This window comes from Zonotrichia leucophrys, chromosome 1A (assembly GCF_028769735.1).
Source record: "Zonotrichia leucophrys gambelii isolate GWCS_2022_RI chromosome 1A, RI_Zleu_2.0, whole genome shotgun sequence".
NCBI classification, from domain to species: Eukaryota; Metazoa; Chordata; class Aves; order Passeriformes; family Passerellidae; genus Zonotrichia; species Zonotrichia leucophrys.
The window spans coordinates 35546360-35573756 of NC_088170.1; the positions used below are offsets into that span (position 1 = coordinate 35546360).

At 41.4% G+C, this 27397-nt stretch overlaps 1 protein-coding gene across 1 annotated transcript; it reads right to left on the reverse strand.

The window, feature by feature from the left end:
- On the reverse strand, positions 1 to 26206 carry SLC5A8 (solute carrier family 5 member 8). The gene is made up of 16 exons (XM_064733604.1): positions 25818 to 26206; positions 25274 to 25619; positions 23138 to 23203; positions 19177 to 19228; positions 17602 to 17669; positions 16594 to 16748; positions 15066 to 15206; positions 10993 to 11122; positions 9490 to 9578; positions 8030 to 8142; positions 6652 to 6719; positions 6250 to 6336; positions 5003 to 5196; positions 3717 to 3820; positions 1931 to 2016; positions 1 to 432 (listed from the first exon to the last, which is right to left on the reverse strand). Exons 1-16 carry the CDS (start codon positions 26204 to 26206, stop codon positions 301 to 303), a joined length of 2220 nt encoding a protein of 739 aa, XP_064589674.1. The 3' UTR covers positions 1 to 300.
- Between the last annotated feature and the right edge of the window lie 1191 nt (positions 26207 to 27397).

Consider the following 27397-nt stretch of genomic DNA (forward strand, 5'->3'; position numbering starts at 1 on the left):
TTCACTCTGAGAGTGAAATGAGATTAAAAGCAGATATTTTCCAGGAAGCTCAAAATATCAGGCAAATATTTCACAGATTGCCTTAGGCTCTGTCACCAAGAATCAGAAAGAGTGAGGAAGTGCAAGAAAAACCTGATTCCTTTCTTGACTAATGTCAAGGTCATGCAAAGGCGATAGTGCCACAAAGCTCAGCAGATGCCTGCCCCTGACCCCAGCAGAGCTGGTAACCGATCCAGAACAGGAACATCAACAGTGCTTGATGTGAACAAAACTGTCCTCATGGGCTGACACGGCCTGGTGTCATATGTGAAGACCATTGACTTTATTCTTGTCACTTGCAACATCCATTTCAATGTGGCTAAAGGCAGGGTTGTCAGTTCCTTCATTTGCCATGGTAAATGGTTTCCAGTTCAACACTTCCACTTTCTCTGGCTAAAAAAACAAAAGACAAAAGCCATGCTGTGAAACAGAAGAAAGAGTCTTCCTCTCTTTGACCTCTCTTTGGCCAGCAAAGTCAGACCTGACATACAGGGTTGCCTTGCAGGAAAACATGTTGGCTGCTGACAGAGCACAAATACTTATTCATTGCAGTAGATGGTATTTTTCTAGGGGTATTGAAAGTTTTGTATTGCATAAGGTACTTATTGTGTAAAATGTTCTTGTAACACAAAATGTTCTTGTCCTGCAAATTGGTCTGGTTGTGCAAAGTTCTAATTGCTGTTTTCATGTCTACTCATATGTCACCACCAGGTCTTTGAGCTATTGACTCCCAGCCCTTCATCCTTGCCCCATCTGCGACAGGAAGAGCAGATTAACATGCACCATTGCTTTGATGTCACATTTCTATTATGGAAATGGAATGAGATATTGAGCTCCTCTTGTGCAGAAAGTTGCTTAGTTAGCTCTGATTTTTTAGCTCATCAACTTTCTGCAGTATTTTTGATTCCAACCACTTGTTATTCAGCTCTTAGCCATATAAGAGACAGACACATAAAAGAGACTTGTTTCTGACTCCAGGCATAAAAAGTATGGCTGTGGACATTTTAGCTTCCATATGGGTGGTGGATTGTTTTGATCTTTTTCAAAAGACTTCAGGGATTAAATTCCTGGATGGTAGAAACAGATGTTGACCCATTAAAAACAGTGAATGACAGTAACTGCATAGCTGATCTCCAGTACTGACATGGGCAAATAACATTACAATTGTATGGTAGAATATCCCTTTTTTTCAATGGTGTTCTTATCCAGAAGCTGAAATACATAATATCATTCTAGAAGGAGTTGTAAGTATCAAGGAAAAACATTTTGCAAGCTGGACCATCTTAAAGATATGATTATGATTATGATATGATTGCCTGAACTACTGAACAAGGCTGAACTTGAATGCTCAGCTGACGATATTGATTGAAAAGTGATCAGTAGTTTATTTAAAAAAAATAATTTCCCTGTATTCTCCCTTCTAATGGATTACCCAATAATATTTCCCCTTTTCTTTTTCTTAGGATGAGAGCTATGAAACATATACACTGACTAGAAATGTTTTTTCTCAAACAGTAGCCAAAGTTACAAAAAATTCTGGCCTTAGAGAACACATGTTCACAAAAAAAAGGAAGCTTTGCTGAGTCCAAGGTGTGCCTTGGGGTAGCTTCCCAGAGGCCAGTTAGGGAGTACTTTAGCAGAACCATGGAGAAAACTGTCCCTTTTCTCAGTTGCTTCTCTATTGTTGACTGAAGCTAAGCTATGGCAAAACCACTTCCTTGCCTTACTCCCACCTGCCTGGTGCTCTCCTACTGCCTTAAAGCAGATAGTCCTATCAGGCAGCATCAGGTGCTATTCATCCTGATCGGAAAAGCATGAGCCAGGAAACTTGTTTGCCTTTGTCCCCTGGAGAAAAGATTGATTTAAATCAGAGATGCACAGTTATACTTACTTGCTCAGTTTCAGACCGTGAGAAGTTGGACAGGAAATCTTCCTTGGTCAGCAGGAATTTAGGATCTGTGTTCTGCTTTAGTCCTCCTAGAAAACAGACAAGCTTTATTCAGCCAGCTTTACACATACAAACCATGTGTCAGACCCCAGCTATGGGCACCAGGCCAGGCAAGCAGGACAGAGCCATGCAGCAAAAGCCATCAGGCAATCACAGACCTTAGGGATCATTTCTTTACAAAAATGCATACCCTGCTCCTCTCAATATATAAAATGATCCCTCAAAGTCTATTTGAAATGCCTTAGCTATTTCCCAGCTTCCTAGATCCTCCTTGGATTTCCTATTTTGGAAAAAAAAAATGAATCTGGCAATCACCAGAAAAGAATAAATTGCATCTGGGACTACTCTGCCAGTCCAGGAACTCTGGCACCAAGTGCTACCCTGAACCCTGAGCTCCAGTTCTCAGCTCCCTATCAGCAAGACTCCTGTCTCCAAATTCAACAGCAATTTTTACAGTGAATTGTTTAACAGTATCCCCAAGATGGGGGGATGAGGGTTAATGGAATGTCTGGGAATTTTTAAGGCATGGAAGATTAGCTATTCTTGGGTGGGAAACAAAAGTCATGTAGGTGCTGGGAATTAGCTCTACTTGCTATCTGAGGCTTAAATGGAATCTTGCTCCATGAGAGGCAGGGTGACATTGTGACTGGGTTAATTCTTTTGTGCTTCTGTTCTTGCGCTGAGTATTTCTCATCTTGATTTAGTGAGTTATGTGGTTTTCATGCTTTGTTTCATGGTCTATAGGTAACCTGATCCCTACCAGGTAAAAAGTGAAATTTGGATTCAAGCATCACTATAGAAATGGGAAGAGAATGTGCTTGAAGAAAAGTGTGGAGCAAATCTAAAAACTGAGAAGGAAAATAAAATTAGATAAATGTGGCTTGTGCTTATTAGTTGCAAGGCATAGGGAAGTTAATGTAAGTGAGTTTGTCTACTGAGTTTGGAGTTTCATAGTCCTGGAGCCATTGTGGATCAGTCCAAAAATTTGAAATCGAACAGCCTCCAAGATGAGGGCTGTTATATGAATCTGGCTGGGAATACTGGGAAAAGCTGAGAAAACAGCTGCTTTTTTGCTGTTTCTGCCATGCATGAAGTAAATGACAAATGTAGCTTGCATCTGACCTGGATGCAAAAGTAGTGAGGCCATGGGCTGGAACTGAACTCCCCATTCTTACCCATGGCAAGCTGCTTTTCCCCTTTGCACAAAAGTACTGGGAAACTGAGAAAGAAGCTAAAATAGCCATGCAGAGGATCTGCAGCTCGTAGGCATGTTCTTGAGGAATGTGGTGAAAAGCATGCACTCTTATGAATGCAGACAACAGCCCTTGAGTGCTCTGAACTCACTCAAACTCAAACTGCTTTTGTCCTCTAGAAGCATGGGTGTATTTCCTTGCTTGGAGTTGTTGCCATGTTCAGGGACAAGTCTTAAACCTCCCTGCAGTCATCTAATAAAACAGGAAAGACAGATGTCTTTTTTTTTCCTTCTTTTTATGCCCCTTAGGCTTAAAAATATGCTGGAACTTCTTTGTCCTTAGAGATTTGTAGTAACTTTTGCTGTGAGCAAAGACCAGGAGCGGGATGCAGAAGCGCTGAGGGGAGGAAATTCGATTTAGGATGGTAACCTTTACACAGTGTTTGCAATAGGCTACTGGCACTTCCTGTGGCTGTCAGGACATCTTAGTTTAAAAGAGATCTGAGACACATTCAATCACAACTCTGAAACTAGTACCTGTTAGGAGGCTGATAATTATTCCCACAAGTACTGTGACGAGTGTCCCAAGTGTGCTGAAGTAGAGATAAGACAAGGAATACCAGTTGTCTGCCAGGGCAGGCCTGAAAAAAAGCAGAAAAAGTGTTAATCTCTCCTTTTCTGTTCCAAAAACCTTGGAAGTGCTTGTTTCCAGACAGTGTATAAATACAGAGATACTTTTAAACCAAGCAACCTGGTAATCTTGAGCTACCTCCATACAATCATATGTGCGCTGAAAATTTGTGCCAAAATTTGCAGAACAAGTTCCTTTGTGAGAGACAAGGCTAGCCAGTACAGTGATGCAAGGCATGAGACAGAGCAGGTAAAACAGGACAGTCCTGTCTCTGACAGGAATCTAGTGCAGAGCTGAACATTCTAGTTATCCAGATGAAGGGATTAACTTCTTTAGCAAGGGTGGGATTATTTAAAGGAAGAGGCACAAAAAAAAAAAACAACAAGGAAATCAAACCTATGCAGCTCTAAACAGCCAGAAACAACATAGCAACTGTCTTTACACCTCATTCTGCTCTCCCTGACTATGTGCTCTGTTGCAAGAGGTGTTTCCCAGCAGCCAGGAGCAATGCTGGAGGGCTCATGCAAGAGGTGTGGTGTATGAAACCGGATGTTGGACAGCCAGTGTGTCAGGGTATCTCTTGATTGTACAATGCTCTAAGGTGCAAGGATTTGGAAACCCTAGAAATGTGGTTTTTCAGCTATTTTTTTTGTTCCTGCTGGTCTCTTTATTGCCATTCATGTTAAACTTAACTGTGATCATCTAGAGTAAGACAATTGGCAGTTGCAAAGTGGAGGAAATCCCGTGTATTCTGCCCATTCTGAATGTGCTGATTAGAACTATTCTGCACAGATAAGTTGCTGTAGGTAGAGCTGCTAACCGGCATTTTGCCCTTTAACTGCCAATTACGCTAATTCATATGACAGATTGTGGAAGCTAATCCAATAACTATAAATGATATCTTTGTTTAAAACTGTGGTCCACAGTAAGGCATGTCCAAGCCTTTGAACGCAAATATTGAACTGAAGCTTTTCAGATTAATAGAAATATTCACTTCAACTTATGTTGTGGGATAACTCAGACAAACTACTTCAGTCTGAGAGGAAAAAAAATTAAGAAAACTGCTGCATCTCAAAGAGTGTGGTAGATAGACCAGAGAAGGATTATTATAGTAACCCAAATACTGTACAGATGTTCATGTTTCTTTAAAAAAAATGCATACTTTGTTACTGTACTTGATGAACTCATATACCTTTCTGCACCTGGTGTACTGAAAACCGTTGTTAATGGAATTTCTGTTGATGTTAAATTTCCTAAGGATATATTACATCCCACAGTTGAGAGATCGAGTGGCTTGGTTCTCTCTGGAAGTGGAGGATAAATCTGAGATCCAATTCCAACCCAAAGTGAAATAATGAAACCACTGACAAGACCTACAAATGCTCCCTGCAAAACAAAAAGTGAAACTTAGATTTACATGAAAAGCAAAAGATATTTGAAAGAAACAACAATTAGATGAGTAAGAAATAGTCAAGATAATCTGAACAGTAGTCTCCATAGCAGAAATGAAATATACATTTGGGAAGTGCTGGGGAGTTTTCTTCATTCCCTTTTGGGGAAATACAATGTTTTTTCACATCTCCTGAGCACATTTCTTTTTGTTTGGCCACTAGGTCTTAACAAACAAAGAATAACTTTGGTCTTCATGGTATATGGGAAAATCCTGCTTTATTTTGAGGCCCTCCTTGAACAAATACAGAAGCAATTTTTCAATTTTTTAAAATTTATTTTAGTATATATATATATATATATATATATATATAACATTTTCAACTGCGAAGGGGTAAAGATCAGTGACAAGTAAACCTATAAATGGTAATAGTAAAATATTATACTAATATTAATATATTACTATATTGTTATAGTAATATTACTATAATAAATTAGTAAACCTGTAAATAGTAATGGTACAATTACTAACACTAAATAGTGATCTTGCCAGACTAAACCACGAACCATATCAACAAAGTTTGTCAAATCCTTTTTTTGATGGAAAAGGTTTTTCTTCTGGAAATTATAATTTTACAATATGGAAGCACTCTGAGAATACTCCAATTTGGTCTGCAAGACCATTTTTCTGGCCTGACCCCCTTTTGCTCAGACAGACCAGCATTCTCTGAGTCTAGTTGTTGTTCAGCTGTATCTCAAGATGCATTTGTCCCTGCTTCTAAAACTGGTTTTAAGAAATCCTTGTCAAAGCTTCATTTTTATTCAGATCATTTCCCCCATCAAAATCTCTTTTGGGATGGAAATTCAAGTCCCTATACAGCTCTGACTGTCATTTCCTTGGGATAAGGAAGAAAGGGAGCAAGGGGAAATGTCCTCACGGAAAGTACCAAAGACATCTCCCTTGCTGCCCAACATCAAATTATTAGCGGAAGGTGAAGCCCAAAATTGTCAATAAATTTTGGATGAACAGGTCTTTAGATTTCTACTTACGATTCCATTTGCAAAGGGGCAGAGGATTCCCAAGGCAAACAGTCCTAAAAGGGGGCCACCAACCATGCCAAAAATGCTGAGCGCTGCCTGGGGAAGGAAGAAAGTCTGCTATCAGGTGCTGTGCAAGGAAGGTACAGCTTCCAAAATGACAAGAAGAGATGTTCAGAGAGAAATTACGAGACTTTTTAAAGTGCTGTGTACTCAGTTGCTAGGATTTGATATATGGATGCTTAAAACACAGGCTGAGCCATGGATCCTTAAAACACGGGCTATGGGCGCTTTCACATCAGTACTCAAGAAAAATAAAAACTTATCTCATAATGGTATTCATTACAACTATTTTCTTACATAATCTATTCTGGGTCATTCAACATGGGCACGAAAAAGCTCTCTGGCACCTACCTGCAACAAGGCTCCCAGAAGAGATGCCACCGCAGCCATAGCAATGCAGACTCCACCATAAAAGAGGCCTGTGAGTGAAAGGCAGAACAATGTATAAATCTGCCAAAGTTTGAAAATCACTAATAGAAAAGTTTCTGTCTAACCCAGCAGGGCCTAACACCTCCCCGATAAAAGTGCTAACATCTGGAGTTTTTCTAAGAGAGCCTGAATTGGCCAAAAGTTCAGGTTTCTGTTTACATTAAGAAGAGATCATGCAAACTTGATGAAATCTTCATTCTGTGAATTAGTTAATAAATGCCAGCCGCATGGATTAAGCACAGTGGCAATAATCCACTTATTGTTCACCTTTCTCAGCTAATCTCCTATGTCATTGTCCTTATTTTGAGGGAATGATTTTCACTTCTCAGCCAAAGTCTAGGAAGCAAAAGAGTAAATGCTGGCAGATCACTGGGAGCTGGCACAGTGACAGAGGACATCCCAGGTCACCAGGACACAGTACCTCTTTCCAGGAGCTGCAACACTGGCTTACTTGTTTTTCCCACCTCCACCTCTGATGAGTTTCACTGCTCAAGCAAGAGCTTAATCTCACTATTCATTGTGGTGCGTCAGGCAACTCATGATACCACAAACAACAATTTTGGCATAAGCATTGTTTGCAATGCTTAAGAAACTTCTCTCAGGTGACAATATTTAATTCTTGTTACCCTCCCAGCAGTCTGCCATGCTCCCTGCTATGGGCTCCAACATGACAGCACGTTGGGGTGGAGGTGTTTTCAGTCTTGCTACAAACACTTTCTTGGGCTACACCTGCAGCTGGTCACAGACAGTACAAGTAGCATACATGACAATTGCATTTCACAGATTTAAACCATCTGCTCAGTCTAGTTCTGATTCTCTTTGAGTTACATTAAGCAGAGGAGCTAAACAGAGTAACAGGCTGAGAGTATATCAGCGAAGATGTGAAATTTCTTTTTCTCTGGAATATTTTTGGGACACAAGGCTATTGCTTGCATATCAATTTTAAAAATATATTTCAAAAAAATTCCTCTGCTTCTCATTTTTGACAGATGAAAGAAAAATAGCAGGTCTTTAAGTCAGAGATATTTGACTTTGTAGAATTGTGAATCAATACTGAACACAGATAGACTGCATCTTTCCTTATTAAAGACCAAACAAGATGGTTTCCTTTTTTCCTTAAACTCACTTGTCCCCCATTTGTGTAAAACCTATACAGCTGATCTTGTCTCCCCCAAATGCTGCACCAACATAGTCCCACTGGTGTGAATTACTTAATCCTGACATACACCATCATAAGCAAGGTCTGAATCAAACCTTCACTTTGTAAAGCAAAAGCAGAAAACATGTTTTCCAGACATACTCATCCCCATGGAAATCCATGACAGCTTCTTTTCAGAGAGAGATTTGAAGTAGGGCTTAATGAGGTCTTCAACAGTCACAGCAGCCAGAGCATTGATGCTGGAGGACACTGTACTACAGAAGGCAAGATTTATACAATTTTTTTGTACCTTAAAAGCTGAAATCATACATAACAAGTAGGTTACTGGCACAGAGAAACTGCCACTGTCTAGAACAGCGCCAGAAAATTAATGTAACTGCTGCATAGTTTTAAATAACTTATTTTTGCAGAGAATGCAGCTAACAGCTTAGAAATACTGTTTAAAGTAATTATCCTTGGTGAAGTCAAGGCACATACTGATGAAAAGTTGGGCTGGACCTGGAGAACTGAATAGAAATATCTGCTATATATAGCTAGGCTGTAAACACTACTGGTATACATGATACCTTCACAAATTATCTACAGCGTATACCTGGGTATGTAAAATTCCCACATCACTGTTTACTTTTAATGTACTCTCAGAGGAGAATTCAGATAATCTAATTAGGGTCACCTAAAAATTAGGTAAACTACATGCCTACTAAATTAGGCATCTACAAATCAAACTATTGAAGGTTCCCTGTGGGATCAGAGAAATCAGCACTCCTAAGGCACAACCAGGTGATCCTTTGTCTGAGTGTACCTTGCTCCTGCAAGCCATCAGCTTTTTTTCAGCATGTGAAACTAATATTTTGGCTGTTCGCTCTATTTACATAGCTACAAGTATTCAAAATTTAAAAAAAGTATTCTGGTGTCACATTCATAACTGTTTGCAATTGTTCAGAGCCTTCACTGAGACAATGTTCCTTAAAGATACTCCTTGGAAAAGATGAACAAAACACTCCCCAGTATGGGATAGAAGGGTATCAACCTGTCTCCTACAGTACAAATACATATAGATTTTTTTACATATATGTACAAATACATATATATAGTGGTTGTTGTTTCATGGGATTCATTCAAGACAACTGGAAGCCCGGAAACTCTAGAAAAGAAGGCTCTAGAGATCAGGGGTAAGGAAAGGCAGATAGCTTTGAAGTCATGCAGATTTGAAACTGGAAAATTAAAGATGAGCAAAAGGAAATTTCCCCAACTGTAGTTATTTGGTGTAATAATACACCATAATACTCAAAAACTCATATAGCAAAAACTCATATAACTCAAAAGCACAGAGAAGGATTTGTTAGTGTTTTACATGACATGTGGCTTACTTTTTCCTCATGTTGTTAGTAGGGAACTCCAAACTACTTTAAGTCCTAGGACCCAAATATTGAAAACTATGGATTTTTAAGCTGCATCATCAGAGAGGTCATAGTGATTTTTTTTTAAGACTAGAAATCAGCTAGACAAAGAAATAAGTTCAAAAATTTTAGTATAAATACAACTTTAGCTCCAACAAAAAAGGGGGAAAAAAGGTAGCAGTTTCCAGATTATTAAATTACCTTAATGTCCCACTGTAGGCACTAGCCACAAAAAGTCCCGGCACTCCTGGGAAATCACGCATGATATCCAGCACTAGGTATGGCATTAGCTGAAAAATTCAGATTAAGAAGCATTATCATCTTGCCCTAATTTTTCATCTTATCACTATATTGTTTTTTACAGCCTTCTCACTGGCATTCTGTCCAGCTGTTCTAATTTTTAATTGATTAAAATTTTATTGATTTTTTACAGAGAAAACCAACCCTAAAATGTCCACTAGGGCTACAGAGAGTCTGTTAAGACCACCTAGCTGGGGTGTCATACCACCAGGACCTTGTTTTCCTACGACAATTGTAGAGGAAGCTAGGGCTGGGCAGCAAGTGCTCTGTTCTGTACATCACTCCCTTGTGGGGGCTGGGTGCCACAGATGCTTTTTCTGCTGCTGACTCCACAAAAAGGGGTTCATATACAGTCCAATAAACCAGATATTGGTACCTGAAATCAATTTCCATACAGGAAACTGTGCCATTTTTTGACTTTTGCAAGATCTGAATGCTGGGAAGAGAGAGGAATTTAAAGATATTTTTCCCATGAACAATTTTTTTTTTTTTCACAGACAAGTTGATATTTTTAGTATCTTACTTCCAGTTTCTACCAAATGAATTTGACTGACAGGAAAAACTTAATTTTTTTCCAGTTTCTACCTTGGGTCTTATTTTATATTACTCTTAAAGATCAAGTGGTCCTGTCTCAGGTGCTCCATGGTCTGTGCTCTTCTCCTGCCTTTCCAGCTACTGTCCATTGGAGCATTATCCAGAGCCTGTGATTATCTTAGGCTTAAACACACAAATAAAAGTTATTTGATTTCCTTGGGCCCTGGCTCTGGCCAGTCTATGGGCTGCCAAGAACTCTTGTTCCTCAGGTAAACTTGCTGCTCAAGGTCTATTTAGGGAGAGGTCATCATCAGTGGTGAGGTGGCTCCTCCGCAGCACAGTCTGATTGCCCATCTCTCCTCTGAAGGAGGGAAGGATTCACCATCACTAGCAAAGAGCTGCCTGCTAATAGCCTTCCTCCAGGTGTAGGCTTTGGGCATAAGTATGGTTTGAATCTGAGAAGGATTTTGCCTTCATCAGTCCAGGGAAATTTGGGCTGGATGACACAAAGCAACGCACCAGGACCCACAGTCACTCACAAGGGCACTGCTGCTCTGTTCCTCTCGCTTCTCTTCAAGGCAGTCTCTTGCAATGCTGGCACTCCTGAACCCATTTTGAGAAAAAAAACCCACACATTTGCAGAGGTGGGTGTACTGAGAGCTCTCCACATTGCAGCTCTCCCTGCTGCCCACCTTACCAAGTGCTGAGGGATTTGCAGCTCCAGGAACTGTAATCTCAGCCTGACACAAGATTCCATCATGCCACTGTTTCCAACTCCCTGACTCTTGAACTGCCTTTATCTAGTTATTATGGCTGCAGAGGAAGGATATCCTCCCACCACCTGCCCCTGAGAGGCAGGTGGGGCTGTACCTGGTCGAGTGCCGACACCTGTTTGGCGGACCATGGGTCACAGTCTTTGTAGATGGAGTAGAGGGCCAGTCCACACAGTGTGGCACAGACCAGGATTGCCCAGAGTCCCACCAAATTGATGTAGAGGGACCTGCACCAACACACATGGAAACACTATGTTAGAGCTCAGTATCCCACAGAAGACCCAGCCAAGGCCAAGCAAGGAAGCGCTCACGCCTGCACCAAGGAGATTCCCAGGTCAGTAGCTGTGGGCCAGAAAGGGAGTCACCATACAACTCCCAGCATTTCACCTGGAGAGAGAGCACATTTCTGCATGTACAAATGACACTTCTGGTTTTGGTGTCACTGTCTGAGCACTTGTCCCCTGACAATGGAGATGATGGGAGCACTAGGGCAATCCCATGTTTCATCATGTGTACGAGTTGTACGTTGCAAGCAGCAGGCCGGAGGATGCTCTTTCCCCCATGCCACACCCCTGACAAACCCCAAGCAGATTTGTGAGGCAGGGTGTTCCAGATCCAAGTGTGGGGTACCTTATAGTCAGCACCAGCATTCTTTTGCCTCCGGAGCTGTAGTATCGTGCTTACACAATGCTGGAGTTGTCCTTGTAAAGTTACAAACCTCCCATTTCCTCCTGAGACAGTCTCTGTGGGAAGCAGCAACGAGAAACTGGGGCCTGGGACCTGGTCTGGAGCTGCCTCTCGCTGCCACTTCCAGAGAACAGGGATTCTCAACAAGCCCAGGGCTTCTCCTTCCGTAACTAAACAACTTGGAGTCTGGTATCATCCAGAAACTCCCCACATCCTGATGCAAGCTTCAGCTTCAGATAATGGTGAGACCAGACGTGTCTTCATCAGGCAATAATTCTGCCTTTGCCACACAACCGGCAGCTCTACTGGCAGTGAGAAACAAATTGTTCTCCTTGCTCAGGAGAGGGCTTTTGCTTTCCATCTAAGAGTCTGGTTTTCTCAAATGTTTCTAAGCTCTTAATGTCTCCTGGATCACAAATCTCTTGGTATCTCCAGGGTCACAAAGTTCTTCTCACCTAGAGTGGTCCTTTCAAGTAAACATTGGGAGCAAGGTCTTGAAAAACAACGTTCCTTTCCAGCAGTTGCCTCCTGGTTATCTGTGTATCACTGATAGTGATTTCACTTCCTGACAGATCACATATCCCGGACCTGTGCCAATTGGTAAGGCCTCCTCTGGGAGGACATTTGGTTTCTGTGAAAACATATCCATGCTTGCAATGATTCAGGAGGCCCTTTAATGCTTTTGATTCCCAAGAAAGTAAGGGGAAATAGCCTTTGTATTTCTGTAGAGGACCAGCAGAAAGAACAAAGAAGTAAACCTAACTTTATAAGACTTGTTAGACATTGAAATGGACATTTTCAGAAAGGTATAATGTAGATTAACTAATTGAACTATCAGTTTTATACAATAGAAAAGTTATCAGCAAGCACAATGCAAACTTCTAGAAAAGACCTATATAAATAAAAGCTGATTTATGTATAGTAAGGGGAAACTCTACACTTTGCCTTGTATTTGCAATTAGGGGGTGGTCTAAACACATAACCAACAGCAATTTAAATTTCTCTCTAAACTAATTCATTAAAAATGAAGTAGTCCTCATAGATGCTTATGTATTGATTGGATGTCTTGCATGCACTTAGCTGAAGCTGTTCCTGCACTGGCACAATCTATCTTGATATATAACACCCAGAAACTGATTTAGCACAAAATTTAACCAATGAGTAAAATCAATCCAACTCTTTTGAGCAGATGTAATAGAAGAATTAGCCTAGAGCCTGTACTGAAGATTAGAAAGTCAAGAGAAACAGAGAGAAGCAAAATAAATTGTCTTGTTTTCAAGCAATTCTTGTTTTCAAACTGCGTCAGTGTTTGACAGAGAGCTTTTTTTTTTTCCCTTCTGATTTACATCCCAGCTCATGGTACACCCTATGACTAAGCACTAGGGAATAATAATTGTAGCACTGTTGGAGGGAGGTGTTTCCATTAATTCTACGTGAGTAACGGGGTGGAGTTTGCGTGAAGTAGGCATTTTGACTGCAGAAAGCTTATATTCAATTGTTTGTTTCAGTCTGTTTCTAAGAATTTAGCACTGAAATATGCCAGCTGATGACCTTGAAAGGAGAGAAAAATGTGTTAGGAGCCCACATTTTCCTGACAGTGTAGCTCTCCTGCTTTGAGTGCCTCTTATCATTCAGATATAAGCATTATGTTCAATTTGCCTAGTGATTGCTCAAAGATGACAGAATGTGCTCCTACCTACTGGCATTTCTTGAATAGGTGAATTCCTTTCCCAAGGCCTGAGAAAATTCCTGTTCTTGGACCACTGTTAAAGGCTTTCCCAAAACCTGCAAGTTAGGATCTGTGAAGGAATTATTTTCTGAGCTCTGATGTGTTACTGTGCTGTCTCTCAAAAAGCCTTACAGTAAATGACACAGGGGTAAAAATCCCTATTACTTTGACCTGATGACTTCTGTGTACAGATTAAATGACAATAAGAGGTACTGGCCAACAATGTGACCTGCCAAATCTGTTTAATTACACTTGAATACGAACCAGATAGTCACCACAGAATAGCAGTGTTTATAGTTGTGACAAGCTGCAACTATTATGCAAAATTATTTCTCCATGCAGAGAAATATCTTGCACAAGCAAGGTGCCACAGAATCCAACCACCCATGCCAGCAGGACAGGGCTCTACTGATTAAGGCTCCACAACCATTAATAGACAGCCTAAATTCCATCCAAGCCCCTACAGAACCAGATAGCTTCCCGCCCTGACAAAAGCTGCTGCAACAGCTCAGAAAAACTACCCTGAGGCTGCCATGGTGTCAGATTCCCTCTGGTCACACTCTGCCTCTGAAACACTCTGGAAGCGTCTCTGCTCCCAAAGAGGGTAGGGAGGGCCCAAGAGAGGGGCACAGCCCTGAGTGGAGCAGGTGCTGGGAAGAACAGCCAGACTGGCACACAAATCTGGCACAATGTATGCATCTGTTCTCCTATACACAGTCATTCCAGGGAGATGTGGGATGTGCCTCCTGCCTCTGCAGTGCTGAGAACCTAGAACCCAGCCATGTGCCACAGACTGCAGAGAAATGACCTGGTATGCTGGAGATGTGTCAGGGACCAGATAACGAGCATCAGCTCATTCCTGTCTGCAGCACAAATGGCTGAAAAGCAGATTTTCTTTACTGATATAAACAAAATATTTCAGTTGTAAATGGTGCATGATTTTGTGGTATTCTGCTAGCTTATGAAGTGCAAGCCTTCATAAAGCTTCTTCTCTCTATGTCACTGTACCATAGAATGACTAAATGTACAGGGACTATAGTTATGATGTGTGCTTCTATATTTCTTCTACAAATTATTTTCATGAGATCACTAGTAATTCTTAAATGCTGTGCTTTGAACTAATGGAATGGTTCTAAAGATAAAGATAAGATTATAGTAGTAAATATGCTCCATTCTAGAATAAAGGCTCATCAGAAATGTTTACACTCAAGGAAAACATAACCCTCTGCCGGTTTCCACAGTTAATTCATTAAAAAATATGTCATGATTATTATGAACACAAAATACACGATTGCTCAGCAATTTTATCAATGAATAAGTCATTTCTGGATTCCTTCACACCTATATTCATTGTTATAGGAAAATATTTTAGTCTTTACTTATGCAAAATCCCCACACAATGATTTAGGTTTCATAGTGAAGATACTGTCTTGATGTGACTTCAGCATAAGTACTACACTATTTGGTCTTTAGGTTGCACATAAACTTAATGCAGCTATTTCAATATAAGAATACTGGCGCAGACAAAAATTCAGGCACAAAGTTCAATGTTACAGCAAACACATGTCATTCATATACCAGTAATTACTGTGTCAAATTTCTTCTACCTGGTCCACAAAACAGAAGGCAAAAGTTGTTAGCCTTTATAATGCAATTTATACAGACAAAATACCCACTCATTCCTTTAAAAATAAAACCTCTCTTATAAAGAACAGCCACTGCTAAATTCAGAGAGTACCTGCAGGCAGACTTACAATTTTGCGTGGAATCTGTTTTTGCATGCGATGTATCTCTGGACTTGAGACTGGTTAACCCCATATATACCAGTCCACGTGAAAGTCCCCCCTATAACAATCGTCCAGAAGGTGTGCCTTTGCAAAGGATTGGGATCAAAGCTACAATGAAAGGAAAAAGAGAAAGCAAATCCAGAATATGAAAGTCTTCTTAATATGTAAGGATCTTAATGTTTAGAATAAATAATTTCTCCATGCTTGCTCTACTAGAAACTTTGGCCAGAATTTGAACATTAAGTTACTCTAACTTTACGTTAAGCCATAGAAGGCAAATTTTAAAACTCAGAGCTAACATCCTGAGTCAGTGAAACACTCTGAACTGTCCAAAGGTGAAGCTGGAAAGCTTTATTTGCCTATAAACTACAGTCTTATGTAAAGTTGTATGATGCTTGTGATGGTTGTGATGAAATGATGTTGCAGTAAAAAGTGTAATGTGCCTGCTTATCTAGAGGGACATCAGTCTAACACCAGTATAAAGGTGTGTTTACAATCCCACCCTTTGTGGACAGAGGCTCTATAAAACATTTTGCTGGTTTACCTCTAAGTAAACAGCAGATTTTAGGTGGCCACAAACAATTATTATTTTTAAATCAAACTTTTAATATAGCAATTAATTATATTTATCTTGGTGAACACTGTAGTATTATTTCACCTATTACATCCTTTACTCCTTTTCTTTTTTCATCTGTGAACTCAGTGACTGGGAGAAGAATCAATGCAGTACAACCACTGCAAATAAGCCAAACAGATTGAAATAAATTACTGTTAATAAGGAGAAAAATCACCCACAGATGAATTATTTACTGAAGAATTTGGTGAAGCATTTTACAGAATAACCTGATTAATATTGTGGACTGATAGATAAAGGACAAATCACATCACTTGTCATACTGAACTTTCACTAACAGCAATGGGTGGCGGTTCTCAGAATAATCTTGTATTCATCAAAGGTACAGTAACATTTTTACTTGAAATGGTCTTTGATTCAACATTGTCAGACTGAATATTCTTGAACTTTTAAAGTGATATTTTTAGGCTAAGATTACTTACAATAATGGAGGGCAAAATACTATTAATAGTATTAAAAACTTGCAGGAAAAACAATCCTCCCTTTGTCAGATTAGGCAAAAATTATAATTTTCCCATTTGTTGTAGTCCAGTCACTGAAATGCCAAATCAGCTGTTTGCAAATTGTAATTATAAATACAAATGTGCTCTCCTATTTACCATTCTCTTTCAGTGGAATCCCAAATGAATCCTTAAAATACCTACTTGACAAAGTAAAAAGGTTTTTCTCTTTCCAGGATTTTGCATGGAGTAAAACCTAAAAAATATCCCTCAAACAAGGTAAGCTTGTTTAAAAATATACAGAAACTGAGTCACAACTTCTGCCATCCTCCTCCTACAGCAGCAGTTTAATTTCACAGTTAGTCACATGAGTTCTATTTGTAGGAACAGAGAGGCACATCCTCTGCAAGTACAAACTCACTCCCAGAAGTTTAATCTTCCTCCATGGTAGGAATCATTTACAATGCGTCCAATTCCCTCCTGAACCACCACAGCTCGTATAATCACAGATGAAAATCCAGCAACCATGATTCCAACCTGGAAAACATCTGTCCACACCACTGCCTTCAGACCACCCTGCAAGAGGAAGAGCACGTATCAGGTACAACAAGGCAGCAGCACTCCTGCTTTGCACTCGCAACAGAAGCATTGCCATCTGCATTATGGGTAATAGATTAATTTAATCTTCATCTTTAATGGAACTAATTCTGTACTGATGTCTTTAGGAATTGTATTCTGGAAGCTATTCAGGACATCCTGGCCTTTCTTTGAAGTGCAGGGTATTTACTTTGGCCATACACACAGTTTAATCTAGTATTTCCTTCACCACAAAAACTGATTCAGAAGTTTGTACCAAAAGATAGATTTTCAGACAGTGCTAATCTTATTTTCTGTAAGTAAGTACCACTAACTCCAGAAGGTATACCATTCATCTGAATAAAAATAAACATTAGTTAATCCACCATATGCAAATAAATTTGTCACTGAGGTTCCATTTCATCATTGTATCTAGACACTTGGTCAATTAATGCTGAATTAAAGACCAATCTGTTCATATGGCATCCTATTTTCAGTGGCTCTATTCAATAACACACAAGACTGTTACAGTTGCAGTTTGACAAATTGCAGGCAAAACCCTACTAGATCAGAAGAAAAATCACAGGAGAATTTTTAGAAAGGGAAATCTACCTTTTTTGGTATTATTTCAGCAACAACAGAAGTTTGAGTGTATCATAACAAAATATATTTCAGTTGCATAGAGGTTGTCTATGCATTCAGAGAAGTCCCTGGATGAATATGGTCCTGTGGCTACACCTGTTAAATGTAATTCCATGGAGTAACCTGATTATTAGGCTTCTTTTTAATAAATTCCACATTTGATGTGAGTGGTGAAATGAACCAATTTTTCTCAACTGAAGGGCCCACATACCAGTGTGCAGTAGAATGTGCAGACCACGCCAGTCGCCACCACTGCGCCCCACAAGTCGAAGCCAGTGACTGAAAGAGAGGGAAAAAGCACCCGTGAGAATGAGGCACTGGGGACAAAAGACTGAAGGCAAATTATAGGAAAAGACTAGAATAAATTAAATGCAAAAGTAGGAGGTATAAATGGCAATGAAAAGATTAGTGTGTTTAAACCATAGGATTCACCCTAACCAGCTGTAAAATTGAAACAATTGTTACAGATTTGGAAACTGCTAGAAAGTTGAGATTTATTTCAGGACAAAAAATAAGGAAGCTATTGCCTTTAATGTGAATACTCCCAAACAAAATGTCCAATATATCCCAACTCAGGAAGGTTTTAAAATATATGTCATTCCTTGAAACACCTGTGTATTTGGTACCGAGCCCTTAGGCAGGGATTTAAGCAAGTAAACTGTTTGGGGGTTCCCCACAGAGATAAGGTTTTCAAACATTTCCTGGAAGAAATGTGTCAGAGCAAAAGGCTTTCTTCTATTCTTCCTTCTCTTAAGGATTACATGTTCCTGCTATACAGCTCTGTGCTGTGGCTGGCATACAGGTTGTCACTGCCCCAGCTTGGCACACTCACCTGCTGCCAGGCAGGGCATGGGGGGCTCCCTGACAGAGAGCTCAGGCTAATGAGAAACACTGAAACAAAACTAGTGAAAAACATAAGTTACTCTGATTAGGAGCCAGCTAAGTCATAGCTTGGTTTAGCATGTACTTGCAAGGCAAATATAAATATCAAAGACACAAAACCTGTGGAACTTATACACTGGAGGAAATCAGTAGAGAGAGAGTTGGGTTTTTTCTTCCTTTTTGTTCAATGAACAGGGCAAAAAAAAATTCAATGAGCGGAACAACTGTGACTTGATTCTAGCCAAAATGATTCATTTTTTATTTGCATTTTGTTATTCCCTTTTCTTGACAAATTAACAAAATTGATGGTGTCAGATTAAAAGTTTAATATGGCTCTTTAGAAAAGCTCTTGCCCTTTTAGAAATGAATGTGGCCCATTTTCAAATCAAAGAGTCATTGTGAAGTAGAAAATGGAAATATTTAACTTCGTAAATATCACAATAAACATCTTAAGTTAACAATCTTTTTGCTGTTGTTTTGGTTTTCCTGAAAAAAGGACAGACGCCATTAAACAGTTCCAGGAAGCCCAAAATCATATTTACTTTTGCCTTGCTCTCATCTTGAAGAATAGCACTTAACCAGAGGAATTAAATTTGTTTTTACTGCCTGGATTGCCTTAAAAATTTACTTAAGCCTTCTCAACTTTTCTGAATAAGCCATTATCTACAGGTATTGCATCAGAGGTAGAGTAAATGAGAGCTAGTATTCCCATAAATCTCTTCTGTAATTCCTTACAGGCAGGGATTAAGAGACTAGGACTTCAGAGTTCCCATTAAAAGACTTCACAGTCAAGCTCTGAGCTATATTTTTATGTGTTGCATTACCAAAAAAACCCCACCATACCAATACTACATGAAGAAGAAATTATATCAGTAGAGGAACAGTTACAGTATACTCATTTTACCTTGATTTAGTGCTAAAGCTGGAGCATAAATGACAATACCAGTGTATAAAGTCTAGAGCAGAAAAAAAAAAAAAAGGAAATATCAAAATAAATGTAAATTCCTAGAAAGGTGATAACTTTCTGACATGATTTCTTTTCAAGTATCTAGGTAGTCTATATTTTCTAAATTCATCATTGTTGACAAATAATTTCAATTAGAAGACAAATGTCTGAGGCTATTAAGCTCTACAATCTCATACCCTAGTGTTCTTAAAACAAATACCAAGGACTCTTAAATATAAAATCCATCTTCATCTTCTCCTGCCTTTTATAATTAATTTATTCTATTCCTTTAAAACTGCAAAGGAAACAAGAGCATAAGAAAGTTAATGAGGTTTACACATGGTTTGTCAAGGAATCTATTACTATCATTTTCTCAGTCTCGAGATCAATATGCCTTTCAGTATCCAGCTACAATTCATGTGAGTGAGAACACAAAATACGATATTAGTTAGTCATTACAGATAGTGTTACAAGGAATTATAACCCTCAGCCTGTAAAACAAAGCCATACACAATTATATCTTCAACCACAGTAAAGATACAGACAAATCAAGGAGCTAGTCTATCTACCTTTGTGGGCACAATGGGATTCATACACTGATATCCTCAACATTTTTGTATATGGTTTTAAATCCTGTTTACTTCTTTATCACTGTTATTACTGCCACAAGTTCAGCTGTGACATGGGTCAGGAGAATACAGCTTCCAATGTGCTGATAACTTCTGTCAACATCAGTACTCTTGATTCAAAACATCTGGATCACCAATAGGTTGTGAGCTGACGCGCATCAGCTTTCTATGGCTGGACTCTTCTGACTTTCTGATTTACAGGGATGGGACTTGGGCATGGAAAAACAGCAGAATCAGATGCCATCCAGAATTCAGCCAGCTTCTGCCCTTCCTGCAAGTGTCCACCCTAAGCACAGGCGGCAAACCAGAGGAGGATTGCTAACCACTGAATTACTTGCCATGGCTTTTGAGCAGATCAAAGCCAGTCCCCGAGGCGGAGCTCTACCACATGGCCAGTGGCTATGCTGGGACAGATCCAAGAGGTAATGGGAGTGAGCAGCTCTCTACCTGTATGAGGAAAGCAGTGTGCAGAAACTTCTCCACCCAGCCTAACCTAATTGCCCTGATCCCCTGCTGCACACCTGCTCGAAGCACATGCCAGAAAGGATAGGGGGGCCATTGGGGAAATAGTTATTCTCACCCGTGTGCTACACCCTGCCATTGTGTGTGCATGCTTGTTTCTCTCAGTGCCATGAGTCCTCTCTAGATTTTCACATACAGCTTGCAGGACAATAAAGCTACCAGTCCTGATTAGTCCCTGGTGACTATCTTCTAAAACTACCTATTCCACCTCCCAGCCAGCTCCTGACACCTGTCTAGCCCAGTCAGTGTTTGACTTGCTATCCATACAGCAACTGTCAGCATGTGCTGCTGATATGTAGAATCATAGAATGGTTTGTGGGGGAATGGTCCTTTAAAGAACATCTAGTCCAATGCCCCTGCAGGCACACCTTGCAGTAGAGCAAAACTCAGAGCCCCATCCAGCCTGACTTTGAACACTTCCAGGGCTGGGCTATCACACTTCTTCCCCAGACTATCTTGTCCAGCAGCCCACTATCCTTGTTGCAAATAAATTCTTCTTTCTATCCACTCAAGATCTACCTTCTTTCAGTTTAAAACTATCATCCCTTGTCCTGTCACTACAGGCCTTGGTAAAAAGTCTGTCTCCACCTTTCTCATAAATCCCCTCTGAAAGGCAGCAATAAGGTCTCCCCACAGCCTTCTCTTCTCCAAGGTTAACAATAATCCCAACATTCTCAGCCTTTTTTCACAGGAGGGGTGTTCCACCCCCAAGACCATTTTTGTGGTCATCCTCTGGACCCTCTCCAAGAGGTCCATGTACTTCTTGTGCTGGGACCCCCACAGACAGATGCAGTACTTCAGGTGGAGTCACACCAGAGTGGAGTAGACAGGGAGAATCACCTCCCTCAAACTGCTGAACTACACTTCTTTTGGTGAAGGACAGAATTGGCTTTCTGGGCTGTGACCAGACTTTCTGGCTCGATCAAATTTTTCATCCACCACTATCTCCCAGTTCTCCTCTGCAAGGCTGCTCCTAATCAGTTCATCCTACAATCTATACTGACATTTGTGATTGCCCCAGTCCATGTGCAGGACCTTGCACACGGGTTTGTTGAACTTTATGGGGCCACTCCTCAAGTCTGTCAAAGTCCCTCTGAATGGTGTCCTTTCCCTTTAGCAAATCTGCTGCACCACTGAGCAGAGTGTCATCCACAAACTTGCTGAGGGTGCACTCATTCTCACTATCTATGTCATTAATGAAGGTATTAAATAATATTGGTTCCAGTACATACAGCACTCATTATTGGTTTCCATCAGAATATTTAGCTGTTGACTGCAATGCTTTGGATGCAATCATGAAGTTAATTTTTTTCTTTCTAATAGTCCATCAGTCAAACTCATACCTCTTCAAGCCTTTTCATTCAAGGGATTCAGCATGAGAACTTGTGACTTTCTTATACACAGTGAATAAGTGCCAGAATCCTTGAATCATCAGAAATTAAAATTTGTCAAAACTATGATCACATTTTTGTGTCAATTTAAACAAGACTGATACAATCTTCAGTAGGGTTTTTTTGGTTGTATTATTATAAATCCTTTTCTTTACCTTATTTAAAGAATTAATATTCACAGAAGAATTAAAATTGCACCATTAAAATCTTGGGAGGTTTTCTTTCCTCACTAGTATTTAATTTATTCAGGTTAAATTGTAAGTGTTTGGCAGAGAAAGCCACATATAGATCTTTGGTTAATTTCCTTGAGCATGTATTTAAGTTGCATAGAATTACTTTTCTCATCTTCGCAGGCAAAGATTATGCTTAACTCTTCCAACTTACGCAACTGTGATGTCTTCATACGTGCTGGTGAAACAGCGTCAGGTTTCACACGTGCCAGCACTCTACTTTTTCCATGAGCTTGAGTATCTGTAAAAACCAGCTAAGCAGCACTGCCCAAATCAGTAATGAGCACTGCATTGGGAACTATCTTACTGGTGCAAGTGTGATTGCCCTGTGACTTCTGGTGTGCTTTAAAAAAATACAAAAATAGACAAAAACAAGCATGTACCTTAAAAAGCTTTCTGATGGCATAGTCATTCTTACTTTGAATTACCCACAAGTCCACTTCAAAACTGTGAAAAGCGCACGTTTTTGTCCTGGTGTATTTGACATATGCTCACTGACATTTAGAAGCTGTGGTCCTGTACAGACTCTTTAAAAGGGCCAGATACAGCAAACTGTACCAACAATAATTTAAGAGATTGCATTAGTTCAACATCCCCCAGGGTAGTAATCTTCTAATTCTCAGTTTGCAGACAAACACCTAAGGTTTTTCCAGTGGTGATGGTGGTGCAAACCCTTGTGCAGTAAGTAAATGACAGTTCCTGACAGCCTTTTTTGTCACCTCTCACTGACCCTGAGAATAAGTCAGACTCTGAGAATCCACCCAGCCGAGGATGAACACTGCCGCTGTAGATAACTGGCTCACATTTGCATTTTGAACTCATGGCAGGTTTCTCCAGCAGGCAAGTGAATGACTGCTCTTCACACTGCTACCCTGTAGTGAAGGGTCACTTGTCTCTGGGCATGGTGCTGATGTCAAGTGACTGCTCTGGGTATTCAACAGTGCCCACAGAGACCCAGGTTGCAGGGAGCCCAGCACCCACTCCCCACCTCATTGCTGAGCAGCAGAAAGAGTTTTGTTTCTCCTGCTCCCAGCCACCCAGGCACTGTGGTAACCTCCTCAGCTGCTGAGAGAAAACAGCCAGTTACACCCAACCAAATAATTCTGGTGGTCCCAAGGACCACAGAACAGCTTTGAGGTTTACTTGCCGTTTGTATTATGAAAAGGACCGTTCCACAGAGGCGTAGATATTTATTAAACCGAAGTTCTAAATACTGCAAAAAAGAAGAAAAAACAAATGCTTATATTGAAATTTGGCATTATTGATAGGACTGGAATGAAGTGATATGCAATACAGAAAGAGCAGTGTATTTTTTACATTTTCATGAATGGCCAAAACTACTAGAGTCCCCTTGTTTGCTATCTCTTTCAACTCGGTTTTCTTTACAGACTTCACCAGTGGGTAATAACACACAAAAAAGTGAAGCAGACATAAGCTAGTCACTATACAAGGGTGTCTACAGAAAAGACTAGAACGTATTATAACAGAATCACTAAATATGCTGAGTTGAAAGGAACAAAGATAGCCAAGAGTAATCAAGTGCAACTCTTGACTCTGCACAGGGAAACCTAAGAGTTGACGATGACATAGCAGCCAAAAAGTAGAACCCACTAGTTTTGTGAAATCAGAGAGAAAAAAGAAAACATTGTGACTATTCCTACATCTTAGTCAGTGTGGAAACTCTGGCATTATGTGTGTGCATTTGAACTGCTGCAAGAGAGGGCAAAAGATTTTCAGCAGTTAGCAGCTTCTCCCCACATTAACCTCACCTTCTGCACTGCCCAAGGCAGCCTGATATAGTCTACTGATAAGTCAAAATTTATCCTTTTGTGAAACAAGAATCCTCACTTTTCTATCAAGGCTGGACAGCACAACCTCTAAATTAGTCTGTCATGCTGTAGAGCAGATTTCTTACCACCATCTGCCCTAAAAACCCTCTCAGTGTGTGGTTGTACAAAAGAAATCTCATTTGCCTGACAAATCTTTCCAATCAACATAAACACCAAAGCACCTCAAAGGGCTCACTCACAAACTGAGCATTTAAAATGTGATCTATGAGCATGTCCACACAAGGAAGCAGTTTTCAACCCCTGGACAGACACAAAAGGTTGTTAAAAATCTGGACTCTGTCCAGAAAAAGAAGATATATCTTTTATAGGTGCACTACTGATTCAACACCAAGATAATCAGTGAGTTTCCAGTCATGATCATAAGCCTTTATTTAAAAGAGCCCTATTGAAGTATCATCATGACAGTCCAAAGATTAGTAGATTAAAATACGCTGGATGACACCAGAGATTTCTGTTGGTGAATTCTTATCTAAATTCACTAACAGAAATCTTGTTTTCAGCCTCCAGTGCTGCAATGTCTCTGTTTAGTGTAATAAAATGCTAAAGACCAAAGTAGCCAGTCAAGGACTTTCACCTGCACTGATGCTCCTTTCCCAAAGTCCTCTGCAAAATGAGCAGTTTGTTTCCAAATCTGCAGCTGGGAACTATCTCCATGTAGGAAGATAACAGGTTGCATGGACATTTTGAATCAGAAGAAAGCACTGACCAGATGCTTCCCCATTCCAAATCTGTCAGACTTGATCAGTGATTATCCCACTACCCCAGCTATCTCTGTGCTGATGGCTGTAACTTTAACTTGAATCCTGTGCTTAAAACCAGCTCAGCCTTATTTTGGTGGAAGTACAAACTTTCACAGACAGAGAGCATTTGCTGACCTCCTTGTATAATCATGAGGGAGAAGACATTCAGTAGTGTAAACAGCCTCAGGTGACAAGGAGTGTCTTCAAAATCTCTAGGAACAGCACAAATACATACTCTGCCAAAGGGTGACTTTTGTGGTTGCACCTTAGCTTAGAAACTAATCTGGAGGGAGTGTGATGCGATGCGATAACTCTGGTTCCTATGGTAGATGCTTTTGTGCTCTGGTTTGGGTATATTAATTACAGATGATTAATGACATGTCACCATCCAATCTGCATTAGGATTACTCCACCTACTGAACCGAGTATCTGGCATGAGGAAATAAATCTAGTATGACACAGCTCCTAGCTAAGGCAGCAGGGGTGAGCATCACCTGCCTGCAGAGACAGCATGGGCAGACTTGGGGACAGAGAGGGTTGCAGCCTGCTCTCAGGAGTGTGGTGACATAGGACAGCACAGAGTGCAGGGAATTTGGAGGAAGAGAAGGTGGAGGGCAGACATGTAGAAAGTAGGCATGAGAAGCCTCCCAGTTCCCTAAAAGCTGGGGAGGGTTTCTCCCCACTCCACCTTACCTCATAGGTGCTGGTAATACCCAGCTTGTAGAAGACAGGCAGGAAGATCTCAGCACTGCACAGCACCACCAGGCCGTAGGTGATGGCAAAGATACAGAAGATGGCACCATAGCGATAGATCTCAGCAGGGGTGCCCAGCACCGTGACGGCTGACATGAAGCTGGCGGTGAGGGACAGTGCCACCGGGAGGGCACTCATGCTGCGGCCTGCCATGAGGAAGTCCTTTGATGTCTTCTGCCCTCCTCCCACGAAAGCGTAGTAGATGCCAATGATGGCCGAGATGAGCAGCATAGCCGCAAAGACCACATAGTCCCACACGGTGAAGCGCCCCATTCTGCCCGAGGAACTCACTCACCCTTGGAACCAAGAATCTTCCCCAAAATCAGAGGGGCTGCTGCTGCCTCCGCCGGGCTGGCACGGGATGGCACAAGCAGGAGGAGGCAGATGGGAACGGGCCCCCGGGCAGGTGTCCCCCGCCGGGGCTGGGGCAGGCGCGGTGCGGTGACACCAGCGGGACAGAAGCAGAGGGGCGATGCGGTGTCACCGGGTGGGACAGGTGCGGTGTCCGCCGCCGGGACAGGCGCGCTGCGGAGCCGCCGCGAGGTCCCCACGCGTGTCCCGGGGCGGGAGCGGGCTGCGCCGGGAGCCGCCGCGCGAGTGCCGCAGCCGGGACGGCGGGCGGGCCTTATACGGTCCCGGGGCCCGCTCCTCCCCGCGGCGCTGGGCGCCCCCGCGGAGCGAGAAGGGGCGGCGATCCCGGGCCAGGGCAGCCCGCCCCGCGCCTCCGGGCTGCGGGACGGCGCCGCGGCACAGCCCCGCCTGAACGCGCTCACACCGCAAGCTCTTGGTCCACGGCTTCTGGAGGGAAAACATTTCACACGAGAGTTCCCCAGGATGGAGAACGTACCCTCGCTCGTTAGCATATTCCACCATCTCCCCAAAGGGCTGAGATGAAAATATAATTTAATGTATACATTTCCATGAGTTGTGCAATCTGGAAGGAAACTCACTGAATCAGACTTACCAAGACGAGACTGCTGAACACTGCAGTTGTGCAACTGGGAAACCCTACTACCTGCACTGTGCTCACAGAAGTTTTACTAATCGTCTTCAAGTTCAGGAGTCAAAGTGCACAGGAACATCACAAATGGAGCTTCAAACATCTTACCCATAGAGGAATACATCAAAAACACCTATAGGATTCTAAGGTCATGCATGTCCAGTGATGGAGATGTGCCTATTTCTATAGCCAGCAGTAGACACAGGACTAACAGCAAATACCATATTTGGCCACTTTGCCATATATTAGCAACCCCAGATGGGCAATGAACATGAAAGGATGCCAAAGCTGACTCAGATGTGCTTGACAGCATGCAGCCACACACAGCACACCTTGTGGCAGAGTTTAAAAGCTTTGCACAGTAGATTTCCATCTTGAGCTGTACATTGGCAAAGTGCTATGCTGGAAGTGATTACCTAGTAAAAGTCAGAACCAGCTTGAGGATTAAAAATTACCCTGTTTTCCTTCATGGAAGGTAGAATAATTTTCCTTCCTTCCCAGCCTCTTCTGGCTGTCATCCACAGCTGGATAAACTGGAAGTAGTCTTTGCTGCAAGAGTTCTGGGTTCAACTCAAGGTGCCCTGAGCTGCCTGTATCTGACCACTTTGAGACATGGTTTTCAGCAGCCTTCTGTATCTTGGACAGAAATGACCACACAGACACCTGACAGCCAAGCACAGATGATGGAACATTTCTCTCTCCTTGGGAGCTCTGGAATTGCAGGCCTTTTGGAGTTATTTCTGAGTGCATATTGGAAGGAGGGGGAGTAGGTGGAAGTCTGGTCTGTCAGGATTATTAAGTTGAGCTGTGAAATCATGTCTGTTTTGGACTGGTGTCTAGATGCCTATCTGGGAGTCTGAATGGCCTTGAAGAGACAGAAGCTGGCCATGGTGTGCAAGTGGCATCTCCTAATCTCACCACAGCAGGTTAGGGCATCAGTCTCTCTGCCCAATTACTCTCTAATTACTTAAACAATGAGTAAGGAGCTTCCAGATGTCCTGTTGAGGAAGAGCAAGAAAGAAACTTATGCTTTACATCTACCAGTTAGGCCATTGATTTATTGA

What these genes read in the sequence shown, in the direction of transcription:
- SLC5A8 (XM_064733604.1), bottom strand. Translation starts at nt 26,206, where the DNA reads ATGGTGGAATATGCTAACGAGCGAGGGTACGTTCTCCATCCTGGGGAA. An exon ending in GGAAGATTAAACTTCTGGGA is followed by an intron (nt 15,207 to 16,593) that starts GTGAGTTTGTAC and finishes CTTTCATTGTAG; the next exon opens with CTTTGATCCCAATCCTTTGC. An exon ending in GCCCCTTTGCAAATGGAATC is followed by an intron (nt 5,197 to 6,249) that starts GTAAGTAGAAAT and finishes TTTGTTTTGCAG; the next exon opens with GGAGCATTTGTAGGTCTTGT.